Raw genomic sequence first — 19,092 nt, forward strand, 5'->3', positions numbered from 1 at the left:
TGATGCCTTCCCTTTTCTCCCCCCCTTAAAATATCCTAGAAGTTAAGCTCTTAATTTCATTTTGAAATGTTAGACCTTACATTTTTAAGTGGTTATATAAGTTTCTATTCTTGGGTGTCAAACCATTCCTGAATACCTGTGTTTAAAATTACTAAATTCCCTTTGTTGAAAGCATATGACATCAGCTGTACATGTGCTACAGTCTTAGACTTAGAAGCTGAAAACTTGATGTTTCATATGGATTCAGAATGGAAGATTGAGAGCACAGTTTAAAAAAAAAAAAAGATTCAATATAGAGAAATTTGGGGTTGCTAGGTTCACTTACAAAGTAAAAAAAAAAAAAAAAAAAAAAAAAAAAAAAAAAAAGTTACAGGAAAAACTTAACCATCATTCCAAGCTGTTATAGGCAAGAAGGAAAAATGGATTGACTAGCTTTAACATGGGATCTGCTTATTTCAGCAGTGTCTGTTTTCTTACTTGATTTGTGTTTTTTTTTTTTTTTTTTTAAGGAGCTGTTGGTTATTACATCATAGTTTCAGTCATGTACAGGACGAAATGCATTTTATCCCATGTTACCCTTTTCACACTTTGAACTTGGAATTTTCTTTTGTGTGCCTGACTTCTGTTGTAGACATGAAAGTGCCTTTAAAAATCACTTTTCCTCTCTTTTAATCAACCCTTAGACTGTTGCATTTGTAGTACAACTTACAAAGGATTTTGATTAGGAAGGAAGAATGACTTACGCTAGGCAAGTTGTTACAGATGGATCCCAGATGTTACTTAGAGCTGTAACTTGGCCATACCACATGACTTGTGCTGTTGCTGCCAAGGTAAAAATATGGCCATACTGTAATCAGCATCTTTACTTTTATACATATACTAGCAAATTTCCTGTCAAGAATGATGGGGGTGGGTGGTGACCGGACGGGGATGGAGGGTCTGCTCTGTTGCTGCTGCCTCCTGGAAGCAGGGAGGGGGGGCCTTGTCCCTCCCCCCCCCTCCCCCCCAGTCCCCTGTGTCCCCACCATCATGGTGGCAGGCTGCCTTCTGTCAGAATGCTTCTTTGTGCTCTGATTGGCTTTGTCAGCTAATCGGAGCACGAATAAAGTGAGACAGACTTGGGCTTTTATAATATTAGAATAGAGAATGAAAATAAAATACTTTTAAGTTTGTTAATGAAGAAACAACAGCTTTGGAAATGAGCTAAAATCTTTTAGGCCACAAGTAGAATAGTTCTTTCGGTCCTTAAGTCACAAAATGATTGTCCCGCTGTACAGCGAATACATTGGAGTTGTTGGCCATTTTTGAGAGTGGTTGCTTTGGGGTGGGGGGGTTAAATACTTTGTGATATAGGAATATTACAGGAGCAACTCTCACATTTTGAGTTGCTGGATCACTTGCCTGAAGACCTGGCTGGTCACACATTTGTGAAATGGCATTGTAGGACAGCTGAAATGAATATAAACTGTTGTCTTTTATAAAAACAATTATAGTAGTTGACCGATAAGTAGAGGTGCAGCAGTATATTGGTCTGTATTGGATCGACACCGATAAAAGGAAAATTGACGTTATTGGCAATTAGCTTTTTTGGCCAGTGTAGCTGCGTGCATGGGGGGGGTAGGGGAGTGGCTCTCTGCTGCTGTGCGTACCCCCAGGGGAGGCATGGGGGGCATGTGCCCCCGGATTTGTGCATGGGGTGAGAGCAGGCTTCCCACTGCGGGCTTCGGGCCAGGGGGCATGCTGGTGAGGGGTGGCTACGGGAAATTTTGGGGTGGCCATAGCCCACCCCATAGCCACCCCTCCCAGCACCGCTACTGCCTGCCCCGAGTGCAGCCCCTGCTTGCAGCAGGCAGCCTGCCCTCGCCCTGTGCACAAATCCAGGGGACACATGCCCTCCATGCCTCTCCAGGGTGCACACAGTGGTGGGAGCCATGCCTCCCAGATGAGCCATCTGCAGCTCCATCCTGCATCCTGTCCCAGCAGTGCCTGCCCCAGCCCCACTCCTTCCCTCACCATGGGGGCCTCGATCTGCCCCACTCCCACGCCCCTTCTCTCCCCCATGCCCCTTTCCCCACATAGACTTGCTGGCTGGACGCTGCTCTCCAAGCTGCCAGGCTGCATATTGGCTATTGGATTGGTATCAGCTGATACAGCTGGTTAATAATCGGGCCTTGATATTGGCCAAAAAAATCTTAATGGTGTACCCCTATCCATAAGCCTATCCGTAAGTGTTGGGAGGTGACAAATTAGATTATTTTCTTAAGTTGTAGTCCCTACTAGGGAAGAAGAAATTAATAGAAAAACTTTGCCATCAAACTTGATTTTGTTCACGCCCGTCAAGTAGATGATACAGCTGGTTAATAATCGGGCCTTGATATTGGCCAAAAAAATCTTAATGGTGTACCCCTATCCATAAGCCTATCCGTAAGTGTTGGGAGGTGACAAATTAGATTATTTTCTTAAGTTGTAGTCCCTACTAGGGAAGAAGAAATTAATAGAAAAACTTTGCCATCAAACTTGATTTTGTTCACGCCCGTCAAGTAGATTTGCTTGCTTGTTATAGCTCCCATCCTTGTTGGAATTAAGGCCTCGGGGAAGCAAACAGCTGCCCGGTTGAAAACTACGGAAATGGACTGTGTGTAAATCTTGTAATTTTAAAGGGAAAATCACAGCAGTTGTAATTTTTTTTTTTTTTTTTTTTTAATGGCCTTCACTTAGTCCCTTTGCATTTTATACGTGTTTTACTGCAGAATGGCTTAAATTAAGTTTTTGGGTCATGCAGTGTCTCTTGCAACTTGTATGTGCAGAAAGCAGCAGTAAATACTGACTAAATTCTAATATCTTTAGATATTACCATACTAGACATAAGCCATTGGAGTAGTGCTGTGCTACAGCTTGTTGTCTCACTGTAAGCCACTGAGGGTGGTGAAGTGGCGTACAATGATGACTTCTACCTCTCTCTTTTGTTTTTTGTTTTTATTTTGTTTTGAATCTTGTGAAACAGTGTTTTGTTGCAATTTGGCTGTCCTGCTGTCCTGCTCGCTGTCTCTTATCTCCACTTTGCTGCACATGCTTCTCTTTACCTTCCTTCCTTTCCTTTTTTTTTGAAATTCAGATTATCTTCTTCCTATGGCACCCTCCCTGAATAAAAATTGTGGAATTGTGACTTTTTCCCCACCACACTATGTGTTCTGCATGTGTGCAAAAGGGTATAGCTTGCATATTTCGTATGCAAAGGCCATTGGGTGTGGGCTGTCTTTTACTGGGAAAGTAACTAGTGTGTGGCATTTTGTCCTTGGTTGACCCTTACACACCAGCATAACTTAAGGTGATATTTAAATGGTCATGCCACACAAATTGGCAGTAATTGTTTTGAGACTTTATGGCTTATTTTTATTTACAGTGCTTTTTTTCTTAATTTTAGAAAGAAAGAACTTTCAACTACCAAGAAAGATCGAGTGAATCACTGCCTGACGATATGTGAAAATATAGTTACTCAATCTTTAAGGTAAGACATTTTTTTAAAAATTAATTTTAGCAATGTGGGTAAAGTTTTCATGAAGTCTTTTTACAGCTTCCACATTTAATCAGTATTCATTTTTAAATATTTAACCACCTCTTTTCACACAAGGTACATCAGGGTTTGACTTCAGCAGGCTTTGTAGGGACCTACAACAAATTTTATACTTTTTATGGACTCTGTAGCAGCAATTAACATGCTACTTCTGATACAGCAGGTGATGTTTCTTTGGGATCTTTGTAATGTCTGGGGTCTGTAAATAATATGAAGGATCATTGGCTTTTCCTAGGCTCCAAACATTGTGTGGAGTAATATATTTTTGCTAATTACAAAAGGATAGCATACGTAGTAAAAAGAAAACTATTTCCAAACTTTCAAAAGTAAAAAATGAAAGCTAGGAAGACACAGACTAAAGTCCATTGTTATCTTTCATAAACAGTAACTTCCCATAATGTAATTTTTCCTTCTTTAGCATGTTAACGCTTTCTTTTTTTTCTTTTTTTTTTTTTCATATACAATTCAGAAATTCTCCAGAATTTCAGAAACTGTTGGGAATTGCAATGGAACTCTTTCTTCTCTGCAGTGATGATGCAGAGTCTGATGTCAGGATGGTTGCTGATGAGTGTCTCAATAAAGTTATAAAAGTAAGAACTATATAATGTGTATATTTTATCAGATTTGTCCTTTTTTCTAATGTGGTGTTCTGTCTGAAGCCATACTCTAATAGTCATTTCACTATCCATTTCCCATAATTCCAGTTCACTCTAAGGCATGTATTTGAGAGAAGAATAGTGTTCTTTAGTATGATGATAGTATAAATACTGAGTGGCTTCATTTACATTGTTTCCAGTAGTGGATGTCTAGGCCAAGGAAAGAAGCATGACTGTGTTATTGGGGTAGAAGTTGGAAGACCAACATGGCTGGCTGGCCAGGGTATTGGCAACATTTATTGTTAATCCTCACTGAGTCAGAATGGATAGGCTGGAGAAAGTGTTAAGTTTTCTTTTCCTGAATGTCCTTTCATCTCTTTTAAATCGTTTTTATTCCCAACTGTTGCAGAGTATCAATCTATAAATTGAAATGGGGAAATACCCCCTTGCATTACAATCTGAAACTCTCTTTTTCTACAATTTATGGCAAAATCTATGAAGAATAGCAACTTCTACCTACCTTCCTTACTTTCTCCCCACGGAGTTCTTTGGTGTTTGTCACTTTGTAATTTCTGTACAAAACTAACCTTATTTTCACTAACCTGGTGATGGAAACCTCTGGTGCTCGTAAAGGTGACCTGTAAACCTCCTTTTAATTGTTTTTTTCCAGTGTTGACATGCATCATTTCAAGTCTAAGGGGAGGGGAATTATCTACTGCCTGTCACTCGGAGTTTGCCTTTTGGTTGCAACCATTCCTTCATCAACTACTGTGTATCAACAATGCTATGGACAAGTTAATTGCTGACTGTTATCTGTGAAGCTCCTACGTTGTGTTTTCTCTTACCACTCCTTATAATAGGAGGAAATAGCCTAGTGTCTTGAACCAAAACAATGTGCAGTGTATAAATAGTGTGAATAGAGAAGTGAAGGCAGTTTATATATGTAAGCATGCAAATAATGATGCCTGTCACATTATTTTTAGTGTGGCAGTAGAGGAGAGAGGGTTCTATTTTAAATTTGTATACTAGTTTGCACTCAGCTTTTTCTTTCATAAGAATAATTGTTTTAACTTTTGGCTTTTGTTTTTAACCAAAATAGCTATATGTATAGGTGCAAGTCCCAGTATGGATGCAGTTTCCTTTGTTTAAAGGTGCCTTCTAGCTTACCTCCATGCAGGGTTTTTTTGCAAAGAATTTCATAGAAAAATGAATAAACTTGAGACAGACTTTGCAAGTCATCTTTAAATAGCTGTCCATTTATCTTTTTTGGAAAAAATTGGCTGTACGCTAGTTACATTATGTTTTGACATTGCACTCTTAATAAAATATTAAGGGGATTCGAGCCTAAAATCCCTGTGGCTTGCAGTCAGGAATTTTAAAGAGCTAACATGAAGTCTCTAAGGAAATGGGGTCTGCAGAGAAGCAGACTATAAGTGGGCTGCAACATAATAGGAAGTATCCAGGCTCAAATCAGGCCTACTTGACTGCATCATGGAAATGCTATTTTGCGGTAAGATAAAATGGCTCAGATCTGATTTTACCTTTAGACAGGTAAGTAGCACATGTAAGTGGCACTTACAAGTCTTCCCTTGGGGAATATTTAACCTGGGGTAAGGGGAAAAAGCAGAGGAAGAGGAACGCCCCTCCCACCGTTTAGTTTAGTGGTTAGAGTACTTAACCAGGGAGAAGAGACCCCAGTTCTAGTTTCTTCTTCCCAAGGGCATAACTTCTGCCCCATTGAGGGCAGGGCAGAAGCCAGAACTCGGGGATCTATTTCACTGAGTTTGGAAAAAAACGTCCACAACTGAGGGGCAATGTTTCATTAGCAATAAATAGAAGTTTTGTTTTTAATTTGCATAGTAAACTTAGAAAACATTTAATCTAAGGAAATAGAGCTGAAAGAGACCTCACAAGGTCATCTAGCTCAATCACCCTGTTCAAGGCAGGAGAGAGACATTTAGACGTTCTTACTACTCTCTTTCTAGTGGGTTTGTAAATTAAACATCATTTAAAAAAATGCTTTTATTAGTAAAGCAGAGTTGGAATTAGATCTCTGTAATGTGTAATTATTAATGGCACTCTCTCCAAGAATTATATTTCAGTTTCTTTTTATGCCTTTAAAATCTTCCCTCTTTAGGTAAGTAACTTCAGACCTGAATTTGTAAACTGCTGAACATTTTTGGTTCTAGTCTAGGTTGAGGTCACTCAACACTGTAGGGTATGGAAGCTGTCTTTTTCCTTCTGTTGCTTTTTACATTTAAATGCTCTTGACACTACACACAGGCTTCCTAGAAAATGCTGTATTTCCTGGCAAAGTAACTGAAAGACTTAGCTTTCTGTGTCTTTTTTCTCTCCCTTTCAATGTACAGAACATTTTTTTTCTCTTTTCCTTTGAATACACTTGTCTCTTTTTTTCTTTGTCTGTAGCGAAAAAGCATTGTTAAAGAAGAATGTCATACACCACCAAATGCACTATTCCTCTTCCTAATATTGCAAATAGGTGCCTGGTCAGATTATATGTAATGAAACAGCTGTTAAAACTACTATATAATATTGTTGACTAGTACATTCTACTATGGTACAACAGACTCTCCATGCATTTTTATTACAGGCTTTGATGGATTCCAGTCTTCCGAGGTTACAGTTGGAACTCTACAAAGAGATTAAAAAGGTGAGCTTAGTTCTTTTTTCTTTTCTGTTGTAAATATTTGGCATTAAATAACATAGAATGTTGGTTAGACACATCAATATTAATTGTTTTATTCCGTTTCACATGAAATGCTGGAGAAGTATAACTCACTGGAGTATGGTCTAGGGCTAGGCAAAACAAACATTTACTTTGGGACATGAGTCGTTCTCTTCTGCCAAAGAGTCGAGGGTTCTGCATAATTCTATGCAAGTCTGTCATTGTTATTTTCCATGTTATAATGTTAGGTGTTCTTTAATCTTTAGTAGTCTGTGTATGCAAATATTTGCATTTGAAAAGAAATATTACTTACAGGAGTGGGAAATAATCAAAGACTTTTAAACGGTTGGTTATCACATTAACTACTCCGCTCTTTCAATATTTTATGCTGTTAATGACAGGTTAATAGTCTAGTTGAAATGGATGAACCTTATTGTGACGCACACAAAACCCCCAAACAAATATGTGATGCTCATCTGCTCCTTTTTTTGGCTTCAATTCTTTACCAGAGTGTTAATTTTTACTTAAAAAAATTAAGTCTACTCCTTTTATCCTGAGTTTTGAGTAGTTTTGTCTAGTGGGCCTCTCTGCCTGGGTTTCAGAAATAGTGCTCTCCTTATTTCTTTTGCATGGATAGGCATAGTGAATAGTCCCATGAAATACATGAGAAGGAATAAGTAGCAAGAACTCTGCTTTGCTGTTGTCTGTGGATGCACGCTTTCTTATTTTGGAGCTGATATCACTGGTGCAGATATGAGTCATTCACTCGTCTGTCTCCTTTGTTCACTGCTGGCCATGTGCAAGAGACATCTGGTTAAACTCTAGGAGACGACCAGGAAAATGCAGTTTTGGACTTTTTTTGTTCCATCTTTAAAGCAGGGAAGGGTTTAGCCTGTATTTTGAATTTTGCTTCTTGTCCAGAGGCTGTAGTAGGGCTTTGTAATGCTAGTTGTTTGGGAACTGCATTGCTCTTTTTAGTAAAATCCATGTGAAATCACAGCAGTGCTGTCCAGTTATGCAGGGTGTTTCTGCTTGCTGAAAAGTAACAAATTGACCACTCTCTCTAGAATGGTGCTTCCCGAAGTCTACGAGCTGCACTCTGGCGATTTGCTGAGCTTGCTCATCTGGTTAGGCCTCAGAAGTGCAGGTAAACGTGTTCTACCCAGCATGTTTTGGGACATAATTGTGGTATGTGGAAACAGTAATAACTATTTACCATGTCCAAACATCATACTGAAAAAATAAATGCAGTTTAATTGGTGGGAAGAGCACTTAATTTGTGTCTAACTTTAGGTGTCATGGTTTTGTTTTTTAAAAACTCCTGCCTCAGATTAATGGGATTCGGTTGATTTAAGGCTGTATATAGGCATTCATTTCTACTGGAAGGAACTTCTGTCAGAAATATAGCTTGGGAGCCAAATTGTACAGACATTTCTCTAGCCCAGGGGCAGGCAATTATTTTGGCTGGAGGGCTGCTTAATGAGTTTTGATAAGCTGTCAAGGGTAGCCCCGCCCCTTATCAGGTGCCCTGCGCCCTGGTTGGCAGCTTGGGACCAGAAGTCCCTCCCCCTGACCTTGGCCACCGGAAGTCCCTCCCTTCGCCCCTGGAAGTACTCCTTTGAGGGGGGAGGGGGATTGCTATCTTGGAACCAAAAAAACCCAAACAAATCATGCTAAAAGTCAAACGCCTACCATAACACATTTTAATTTCATTTTATTACAAAAATATTTTTGTCATGGTTATTTTCATACTATATATAGAGGTGACTGCATAATAACCCCAAAATATACAAGAGTAAGACTCTTATTTTGTAAGGAGGGTGTGGTTGGGTGTGTGAGTATGGGGGATTTGTGAGGGTGTCTGTGTGTGTATGGGGGTAATAGGGTATATTGGGGGGCTGTGAGTATGTGGGAGGGTTATGGTGTGTGAGGGAGGGGGATGTGGGGTCCCCCCACACTCCCCCCCCCCCCCCAATGGTCCACAACCCCCACTGGTGGCAGCAGCAGCAGGCAGTGGGTGCTTGAGGTGCTCTTGGCCTGCATAGGTGCTGCCACCCAGCAGTGTGCAGCTCCTGCCAGTGCTGCACATGGTGGCAAAGGGCACAGGCAGGTCAGCCCACCTCTATTGTGAGGGGCTCCCTGCAGCACACATGTAGCTTCTGGCACTTGTGGCACTTCTCTGGGTGATGCGTGTGGGCTGCCTTCCCTGCCATGTGCCGTGCAGGTCCTGGGACTCTGCTGGGAAGCAGGCAGTGGGACTTCCCTCTACCTCCAGTGGAGTCCCAGGACCTGCACAGCAGGGAGTGGCAAAGGCATCTAGCTTTATTGCATGGGGCTTCCCCCAGTGGTGCGTGAGTGCCAGGAGCTGCACTTGTGCTGTGCAGAGCCCCACGTGATAAAAGGCAGGCCGGCCTGGCTGTGTTCCTTGCTACCATTGCAGCGCTGGTCGGAGCTGCAGGCTGCCAGGCAGCAGCACCTGTGTGGTCCCTGAGTGCCTGTCGCCTGCTGCTGCCACCAGTGGTAGGGGCTGTGCGGCATGGAGGGGAGCTTGTGGGGGGGCATTTCTCGCAGCTCCCCACCCTCCCTCACACTCGCACGTTGCTCACCTGAGCTCTGCGCTCCCGCCACCCCCTGAGTGCAGGCTGTGTGCTGCCATTAGCCTCAGCTCCATGCTGTTGCCCAGCTGCAGCTCCCCCTCACCCCACCGCTTTCCTATCTGTTGCCCAGAGTGAATGGGATGCCAGGGAGGCCGAGTCAGTCCCATGGTGGCTGCAGCAGTGGCAGCAGCAGCCCCACCCGGAAGCTGCGTACTGGCTGAGCCAGGCCCTTTTGCCCATGAGAGTGGGAACGAAGTGCTTGGGCTGGGCGGGGTACAACTAGATGGTGGGCCCCCATGGGCCAGATGAAATTGCTTGCAGGCCGTATCTTGCCCTCCCCTGCTCTAGCCCTAAGGCTGGAGAACTTCACAGGCAAGCTTTCCAGCCAGGGGCAGTAGAGGGCTGATCCTTGGGCCATCCCTACCGTTAAGGAAGCCTTAGGGGCAACCAGCCACTCTGGCTTCCCCTTGTTCCTCTGCTAATCAGCTGAGCAGCAGGGTGGTGACTGTTGGGTGCTGGCAAATTCCCCTACCTTTTCTTGAAACCAAGGGCTGCTTGTTCTAGGGAAGAATCAGGGAGTGGTGGCTGCTGCTCCTCTCACCTCCTAGTCTACGGGAAGAGGGAACACCCGCCCTCTCCACCTTTTCAAGACTAAGTGACCCCATTCTTGGTAGAGCAAGAAGCCTTTTCCCGGTTCCACTCCTTCTGGCTTGAAGAAATTTATCTAGGAGAAATCGTATGGACGTTGTCTCCTGCGAGAAACTCTCCTGGGAGCAATTTTAATTCTGGTTGTTTCAGGGTTTATTTTTGTCCCAGAGTGGTCACTTTTGCGCAGAGAAAAAGCCTGAATGTCTGTACACTTTTGGTTTCTACCAGTAGAATGGGAATTTTACTAATAGAAACTGAATGTCTGTTCCTAGCCTAAGTCTTCTATGCTGTGGACAAATGTACTTTATAACTGCTTTAAAAGAAGAGGGAGACCTGCTCCTTTTGGGCGGGAGCATGATAGCTGATATTCTGTGACTGTTAACACTTGCATGCTCCTTTTGATGCAAGCTATAGTTTCAACTCCAAATTAAACAGAGTTGAAGCTTAATTTGTTCTAGATATTTTGCTACACTTGTATTTCTTTGGCAGCATGCCTATAACAGTCACATTACAGTGGCTTATATTGGTATCCTTTGCTATTGATCCAGTTGTCATACTTAAATGTAACCTTAGTAGACTCCTTAGGAATCATAGTCCAAGAGGTAAGTGGCTGTGTTAATCTGAAGTTAGTTTATAAGACACACTTCTGCCCTGCTTTCTGCCTAGAAATCCTGCCATTTTTGGATAACTGTGAGGGTCAGTCAGAAAGTAATGGCTTTAATTTTTTTTCAATAATACTTGACTTGGAAAAGAAAAAAAAAAAAGTACTTTTACAGAGAATTTGCATGTCATCACTGAACAGGCAGCTATTGTCTGAGTGTTGTTGCACAGAAGCAGTGCCTGAGACATGTCTGTCGGGGTGGGCTCTTTCCATGCAGTGTTTCAGTTTCTCCAGGGTCTTGATACAGATTTGCTGTGGCTCCCTTCTAGGTAGGAAGGCAATAAGAACGCCCTTTATGCCCATGGCTTTGGCTCCCTTAGGACCTAAAAATTAGGTGGTAGTGAGGCTGAGGTCCTGCTTCTACATGATAGTGCTTGCACACCACAGAGTCTGTCTTATTTGCTGATAAACTCTGCTGCCTCATCCTCTGCACAACCTGAAGGATGAAGGACAAACTACAAGCGTGACATTTTGGGGATGACCCTTTAAGTGACTTTAAAGTCATACCAGAGCAGCTTACTCTCTGATCCATGTTACCAGGCTTGTGTTCCATTTAATGTGTGGCCATTTTCCACAGATGAGCTGCTCAAAATGTAGTCCTCCAACATTACAGGATGCAGTGTCTCCTTCACCACCTTCCTGTTCTGTGGACAGACTTTCCACTCCCTGAACTCTACTACCCAGGGATGGGACGTGGTTCTGACAGCAAGCCTACTCTGTGTCTTGCCTCTGGGGATGTGACCTTCCCACCTCCAGCCATTGGTTCAACCCTGTGCAAACAGCCAGCAGAGCACATGTCACAGGGCATGAAGGGTCTGGGAGTGGGGTTTGGAAAGAGAGGATGGGGGAAACAAGGTAGGGGGCTGGATAGGGTCTCTGTGAGCTGGGGCTTCTTTTCCAGGGCAGGGGCAGTAGCTCTCTCAAAAGCATTTTCACTCGCCACTCGCAGCTCTCAACCACCTGGGAAGCATGACCAGCACCCCCACACCTTAATCCCAATCCCAGTTTATTAAAACATGAGGCCTTCTTTAATTTAATTCCTCTATTTCTTTTTTCTATTTTTATTTCATCGTTCAGTGTTTGGCTGATTTCATTTCGTCCTCCATCCCCATTTCCTTTTACCTCCTATTTCATTACCCACCTCCATCCCATTAATGCTTTACCTCCCAGCTTCGTGTTCCTGTTCTCTCCCCCCAAACCCATTTTTGCAACATACCCCCCCCACCTAGAGTAGGGGTAGAAGCCTGTCCTGGCTCACCAGTCCTTTTGTGTCAACTCACAACAGTAGTTCCCAGTCAGGCTTTTGCTTGTATGCCCTATAGTTGCAAGTCACAAATGTACAGGTCAGGGGCTATCAAGAAAGTTTTTAGATTGAAGGTGACTGCTCCAAACTTGAGCTAGCACTAGCACCAGTCAACATTTCAGCAGCTCAAAGTGCAGTGTGTAACAAGGCCCTGATAGTTTATTTGTCTGCGCATGTTGGAATTGAATCTGGGTCTCTCTCTCCTGACTTCTAGCCTATGAAGCTTTTTCTGTGGCTGAGTCCATCAATGTTAGAGCATTTAAAGGCCCTATAGTATCAATATTTCAGAGCAAGGGGCTCCATACAGTCCCTCACAAGGTCAGTGGTCCTCAGTGTCGCATAGTTTTTCACTTCCACTTAATGTTTCTAAATTTTGACATGAGTATGACAACTCTTGCACTCGCCCACATGGGCATGGTATTATAGTTTTGCCACTTTATGTACTTTAGCATATTTAGCACTGTCTTGCAAAACTCAACTTCAGGAATGGATTGGAGACAGACCAACTATTAGACATGCATGCAAAAAATAATTGATAATTATTTTTTCCCTTGTTGTAACTAGGCCATATTTAGTGAACCTGTTGCCGTGTTTAACAAGAATAAGTAAGCGGCCCGAAGAATCCGTACAAGAGACATTAGCTGCAGCGATTCCAAAAATCATGGCTGCTTTTGGCAACTTTGCAAATGACAATGAAATTAAGGTAAGATTATTTAAACTGTTAATTTATATTGAATCTGATATGCCAAGTGGTGGAGTTATTCTGTCAACAGTAATATCAGTTAAATGTTAGAGTATAGTGTAACAGCTACCATATGTAAATAGTTAAAGCAAAAATACATGGACAGAAGATGGTGAATGATCTATGTTGCTGAGAGTTGGACAACAAATCATTGGGTTTAAACAGGAAGGCAGATTTGGGTTAAAGCTTGGAGAAAAATTTTTTAGAATTTTGAAGAAGGGTCTGGGTCAGTGTGTAGTGGTGGCTCAGTAAAGCCTGCCTTGATGCAGCTGGTCTGATCTGTTCCAGTGCTACCATTTTCTGATTTAAGGCTTATGAAAGTGAAGCAGGGTTAATTTCTCCCTTTTGATGCTTTAACATTTCCTGACTTTATTTACTTCTGCTTCTTTTTTCTTTCATATGAATATTGGTTTAATTGTTCATAATAATTTTAGGTTTTATTGAAGGCCTTCATAGCTAATCTTAAATCCAGTTCTCCTACCATCCGTCGGACAGCGGCAGGATCAGCAGTGAGCATCTGCCAACATTCACGAAGAACGCAATATTTTTATGCCTGGCTATTGAATGTACTTTTAGGTAAGATACAGGAAAATGCTTTTGCTTTCTTGAGGCATGACCACTCCTGGGAGACATAGGCTGGACAAGTGTCAAACTAAATCATTAGAGTAATTAGTTTGTGTAAGAGACTCTTCAGATATTAGAGGCTGATGGGTAAAGCTAACCTGCTTATTAGGTGTTGCCAATTCTGGTTTTATGATATTGTAGCAAATTGGATTAACATAATGAGAACCTTTTTAAATATGTCTCATCACCTTTTGCAAAGGACACTTTAAAATCTAGAGCCATCTGTGGTGATTTGGCTCCTCTTTGCAAAACAGAAAAATGAGATGGAACATCTGGAACTGAAGTTTGAGGGGGAAAACATGCTTTTAAAGTGAAGTGAAGGAGCCAAAATTGAATGTACATTTAATCAGAAAAGAATAACTAGAATAAAATAATTGTACTTAGCCTTTTATGAAAGTTCTTAAACAAATCACTGTTATAGTAGTTGTGCATAGAGAACATACGTCAAACACTGACTATCAAACATGACAGAGTATTTGTTTGAATCATTGCAAAGTAATTTTGAAAGCAAGGGGAGAGCAGGGTGGCTTGCTCTTGGGATCTCAGAAGGCTTACAAAATATATGTTTGAAATCATGGTTGTGTAGCAGAAGTAAGTCACTGATGTAAAATATCCTTGACTCTGCCTGGAGAATGTAAACTTGATTTTCTTGTTCCCTTTTCCTGATGGATGCTTGTGGTCCTTGTACCATACTCCCTTGTCCATTTTTAAAGAAAAATCAAGCTTGCAGATCCCACTCATCATTCCTGATTTAGATAAATGTAACCCCACCGTTTTTTACTTTTGTGTACCTGTGGTGATTACATTTTTCTATTTTAACTATGTGTAGTTAGCTTGCACCTATAATTTTTTTAGAAGAATTCTGAATCTTTCACTCCCTATACAATACTACATAGTTATCATAAAATGCTTACCTCCTCCTCCAGTAGCCATTTAGTGCTGTGAAATGTTTTGTTGGTAGGATCATGGATTTGGCATTAAATTGCTCTATTTTATAGATTACTAGATTCAAAGAGGGTGTGTATTAATTATCTTATTCCAGTTTTTGGCAGAAGAGCTAATAGCTTCAATAACCCTTGGAAGCTTGAGTTGACTTTTAAGACCTAATAAGGCTTCTGTAATTTATAAAATGGTAGTCTTGCTGGGACTCTAATCTGGAGTTTCCTAGCTAGAGGGTCTTACTTCTCCACTTGCCTTCAGACCAATTGCTTCCATATTTGGGATTAGCAAGGAATTTAACCCCCAGTCAGATTGGCATGGACCATGGGGTTTTTTGCCTTCCTATGTAGTGGGGAGCGTGGTCCTCTTTTCAGGATCTTCAGGTGTATTTTAAGTAAACTAGATCACCTTTTCAGTGTTAGGGCATTGACCATGCTCCCATCCCCCTGCTTTACCTGTGGTAAGTTAGGGGTGATCTTGATTTTGTTTTTGGAAATGGTGCCTCCTGGTTGCGTGATAGGGTTACTCATACAGTTTTGTTTGAAATAGGTTAGACGGACGTTTTGTATAGGATAGTTCAGCTAGGGATGATCCTACCTTGAGCAGGGGCATGGATTGATTTGATTTCTGGAGGTCTTTTCCAGCCCTACTTTTCTATGATTTTACATCTTGGTACACTGATTTTAAGAAAGTTATGTTAACTTAGTGATATACTTAACTGGCAAGGGAAGGAGTGTGTGTGGGGCTGGTGGTGGGGCGGGGAAGAGTAGAAAACAAAACCTTTTTACTAAGACTGTCAGCTATGGTAACTTTTTTTTTTTTTTTTTTTTCCCCTCCACCCTCCTCTCCCTTCCTTTTTTCAGGTTTGTTGGTTCCTGTAGAAGATGAGCATCCCACTCTTTTAATTCTTGGTGTATTACTCACGCTTAGATATCTCATACCTTTACTGCAGCAGCAAGTAAAGGATACTAGCCTGAAAGGTAGCTTTGGTGTAACACGTAAAGAAGCAGAGATTTCGCCTTCACCAGAACAGCTTATACAGGTATGAGTTACCATATCTCTTTCAAAGTATGAAGTAGCTTAAAACCAAATGTTCTTATAATGTATACCAAATACATTTGTTATATAGCTAACAGTTTAAGTTTACTTTGTTAGTGTTGTTCTGATGGTTGATTATGTCTGCCCAGTGACTGGCAGATTTAATATTGAAGGATGAAATGTTTTGTAGGGGTGAGTAATAAACCAAGTATAATACAGCTGTTTTCAACCTTGAGTTGAGGTACCCCTCCACCACTGATTTTGAATGTGGTCGCATCCCCAGTTGAGAGCCACTTTTGCTACTGCTTCACCTCACTTCACAAGCAGGTTATGCTGTCTCCAGTTACAGTTGCTTCACACCTACTATACAGCCAGCCTGGGGAGGGCTGTGGTACAAGTGCACAGTATTGCCACATTAGGGCCCTGATCAGCCTAAAGCTGGCAGAAGCTGCCTTTTGCTGTAGCCTTTTCCCAGTCTGGCTCCTTTTGTGCTTCTCCCAGAAACGGAGGCACGGAGGTGGAACATCCTCATGTGCCTCTGTCCCCAGGTGTAGTGTGGGTATAGGGGGGCTACAGCTAAGCCAGCTTCTGCCTCCTTTAGGCTTATCACAGACGTAATGCAAAAGGGCTGCTGCTATGGCACACCTGAGGGGGGCGGGGATGGTGGTACCATAGCGTAGTGGTTATGATTATTATATATTACTGAACTTACAGGAACATTATTGTAAACTCCATCTTCTGTTCCAAGTGCAGGGGGACCTTTTTTATCTGCCCTTATATCTGTGTATCTATACATATATTCACAAAAACAAAATGCCAGTTGCACACCTAGATTTTCCTTTTGGAAAAGGATAGCTTCTAGGAGTTCAGTAGCATTAAGCAGTTCAGAGACCATGGTGAAGAGGGTAGTATAGTGGCCTATATAGACTAAAACTAAGATTTCTTTCATTTCTAGGTTTATGAATTGACTTTGCATTACACTCAGCATCAGGACCACAATGTTGTGACTGGAGCTTTAGAACTATTGCAGCAACTTTTTAGAACACCCCCTCCTGATCTCCTCCACGCTCTGACCACTTTGGGAGGCATTGCGCAGGTCAGTGTATCCAAAGATGAGTCTAGCAGCAGGAGCCGCAGCGGGAGCATAGTGGAACTTATAGGTAAAGTATAATTCTGATGTCTGCTTAAGGTCAGCATGTTGTTGGCTATTCATAATTTGTCTAGTCATTAAGAAGTTTTAAGCCCTCATAAAACTCTGTATGGAACTTTTATATAACTTTTTTTTTAGCATCACTTCTGTAAATAACCAGTCATCTCCAAAAGCATAAAGAAAGATGTTGAGTTTGGGTTAATCACAAGTACAAAACAGACTACACTGAGAGAGAGAGAGAGAGAGAGATATTTATCTTATTAGATAGATAGATATAGATAGATAGATATAGATAGATAGATATAGATAGATAGATATAGATAATATATATATTTATCTTATTAGATAGATATATAGATATAGATATAGATATATATAGATATAGATATATAACAGACTACACTGATATAGATATAGATATATTATTTTTTTTTGCCTACCTAAAAGGTACAAGAGTTCCACGTTAATTGATCAGTTAATGAAAAAGTTGATATTCTTTTTGCAGTGTTTTGTAAGGCAGCTGTGATGTGTAGAAGACTGATCTTGATAAAATCTAGAATAATTTTGAGTTTGTTGTCAACTGTGTAGCTATAGGAATCAAAATCACTGAGAGTGCAAACCATAACTATTAAGCTTGTTTGTTACTTTGATTTAATTTTGATATTCTTGCCTATACTGTGCATGGCCTTTTTAATATATGTATATATAAATTTAAGTATTTGCTTAACTGCTACTTAATTTCTTCAAATCAAAATATTTAATCCCTGATTGGATTGCTTTTAAAAACTTTGTTGGACTAACCTTCTATCATTAGACAGAAAAAGGAACATTCTGATCTGTTATAAACAGGGACCTATTTAACTCGTGGTGGAAGTTCATGGCACAGTGGCGCCTTGAACCTTGCTGTTTTTGACGTGTGCCCCTTTCCCCCAGTTACTGAGTGGCTGAGAGGCAGTTAGTACCTCAGGTTTTGCCACTCAGTGGTGAGGGGAGGCAAGATTCGAGGCGCCACTGTGCCACAAACTTCCGTTGCAATTTAGGTAGAACCCTAGTTATAAATTTGATGCTATTAAAATGTAATTTATCAACCAAGGACAGTTACCACCACACAACGGTTTGAAAAAAAAATTAAATTATATATAACTCCAGTTTTACTTTCATGGAGTGTAATAGAGCAACACTGAAGTGCAACATGTAGAGAGAGATTACCAAACAAGAATCGGAAGCCGTAAAAGCATAATGTTTCTCACAACTTCCTGGCATAATATAATTTTCTAAGGCCTTTGAATCTATTTAAAATTCCACTTTGATTCAGCAGCTCTGTTCTTTACCTTGATTTGTTACTTTCTGTGATTTGCAGCTGGAGGGGGTTCTTCATGCAGCCCTGTTCTTGCAAGAAAGCAAAAAGGTGATTATTTTCAAAACTACCATCTCTTCATCATGTTCCTTTATGGGTTGTTTTTTCTCTCCCCCCCACACTCTGCTCTTCATTATCCTTTTAAACCTTGATCCCTGTTCACAGACTCACTCTTGTTTGCACCTGGGCTTGAAGAATGTGAGTCTTGTGAAGAGAACTCTGCCAGTGTTTCTAATGTTACAACCAAGATATGGTAAAGTTGCTCAAAAAGCAGAAATATTTTTGCTTTTCTTGTAGTTTTGCAGAAGTGCTTATATCCCTTCCAGTTTTAAACGGCAGTTTTAAAAAAAATAATTCCTTTAAACAGGGCCCTGATCCCTGTTTGACAGCATCTTGAATAACACACACACAATAAGTAGTTTTCCAACTTGTTAGTTAGGCTGTGCTTGCTTTTCTCTCTTTAATGTTACTTTCCTCCACTAATGCATGCGTATGTATTGCATGTTTTGAAATGTTACATATGTTCTGCTCTGATCTGTCCTGTGATGATTAATACTAATCATTTGTAGCTTGCTATCTAATCTTGATCTTTTTCCTTCATTCCTTCATTAATCTGCTTTGAAGTCTTAGCATTAAAAAACTGCTGTGGCTCCCATCTCGCATCAGAATCCAGTAGGGCTAATTCCCTCCTTGCCTGTGCTGAATTCCATTGATTTCATTAGAGCTCTGCATGGGTGCAGAAAATCTGTGCTAATGGATTCCAGTATAGAACTGGAGAGAGGGAGGAAGGGATTGAGTGGAGGAAATAAATTTGCATGGATCGAACTGGGATTTTTTACAAGCCAGTGCTGCCTCTGACTTGTATTAAACTTCATTATGAAGCCTAATTTAGGCCATTCCAAATATGGTAGTCTCTCTTTCCTGTAATTAATGGTTTTCATTCTTAAAAGCTACTGTTCATAAAGAAATATTGTCATATGATAAGCTGATATTGGTGAGTTAGTGAAATGGATATTTGGGAGAGAGAGAAATCAGTACAAGATTCTCTTTACGAAAGCTCAAAAGGGAGATCTGGTTGTTTAGAAAATAGAAATCTATTTCCGAAACTGGTGCAGATTGCTGTAAAATAAGGAATAACATCCCCCCCCCCCCCAGTCGGACGGGGAGGGAATAAAGG

The 19,092-nt window shown here is 41.1% G+C and overlaps 1 protein-coding gene across 7 annotated transcripts in view; it reads left to right on the plus strand.

The window, feature by feature from the left end:
• The window catches only part of HTT (huntingtin), a 161,361-nt gene that overhangs the window by 9,887 nt on the left and 132,382 nt on the right, over positions 1 to 19,092 (plus strand). For 6 of the 7 annotated variants that reach the window (XM_025214043.1, XM_025214044.1, XM_025214046.1 and 3 more), the window contains exons 2-10: positions 3,425 to 3,508; positions 4,044 to 4,164; positions 6,782 to 6,841; positions 7,924 to 8,003; positions 12,630 to 12,768; positions 13,242 to 13,383; positions 15,234 to 15,412; positions 16,364 to 16,568; positions 17,919 to 17,966. In XM_025214043.1, the coding sequence (XP_025069828.1) occupies positions 3,425 to 3,508; positions 4,044 to 4,164; positions 6,782 to 6,841; positions 7,924 to 8,003; positions 12,630 to 12,768; positions 13,242 to 13,383; positions 15,234 to 15,412; positions 16,364 to 16,568; positions 17,919 to 17,966 (1,058 nt within the window). The remainder of the gene's footprint in view (positions 1 to 3,424; positions 3,509 to 4,043; positions 4,165 to 6,781; positions 6,842 to 7,923; positions 8,004 to 12,629; positions 12,769 to 13,241; positions 13,384 to 15,233; positions 15,413 to 16,363; positions 16,569 to 17,918; positions 17,967 to 19,092) is intronic. The other variant, XM_025214045.1, reaches the window with a different exon arrangement.

Source organism: Alligator sinensis, unplaced genomic scaffold, assembly GCF_000455745.1.
Source record: "Alligator sinensis unplaced genomic scaffold, ASM45574v1 scaffold1094_1, whole genome shotgun sequence".
In the NCBI taxonomy this organism is placed as follows: domain Eukaryota; kingdom Metazoa; phylum Chordata; order Crocodylia; family Alligatoridae; genus Alligator; species Alligator sinensis.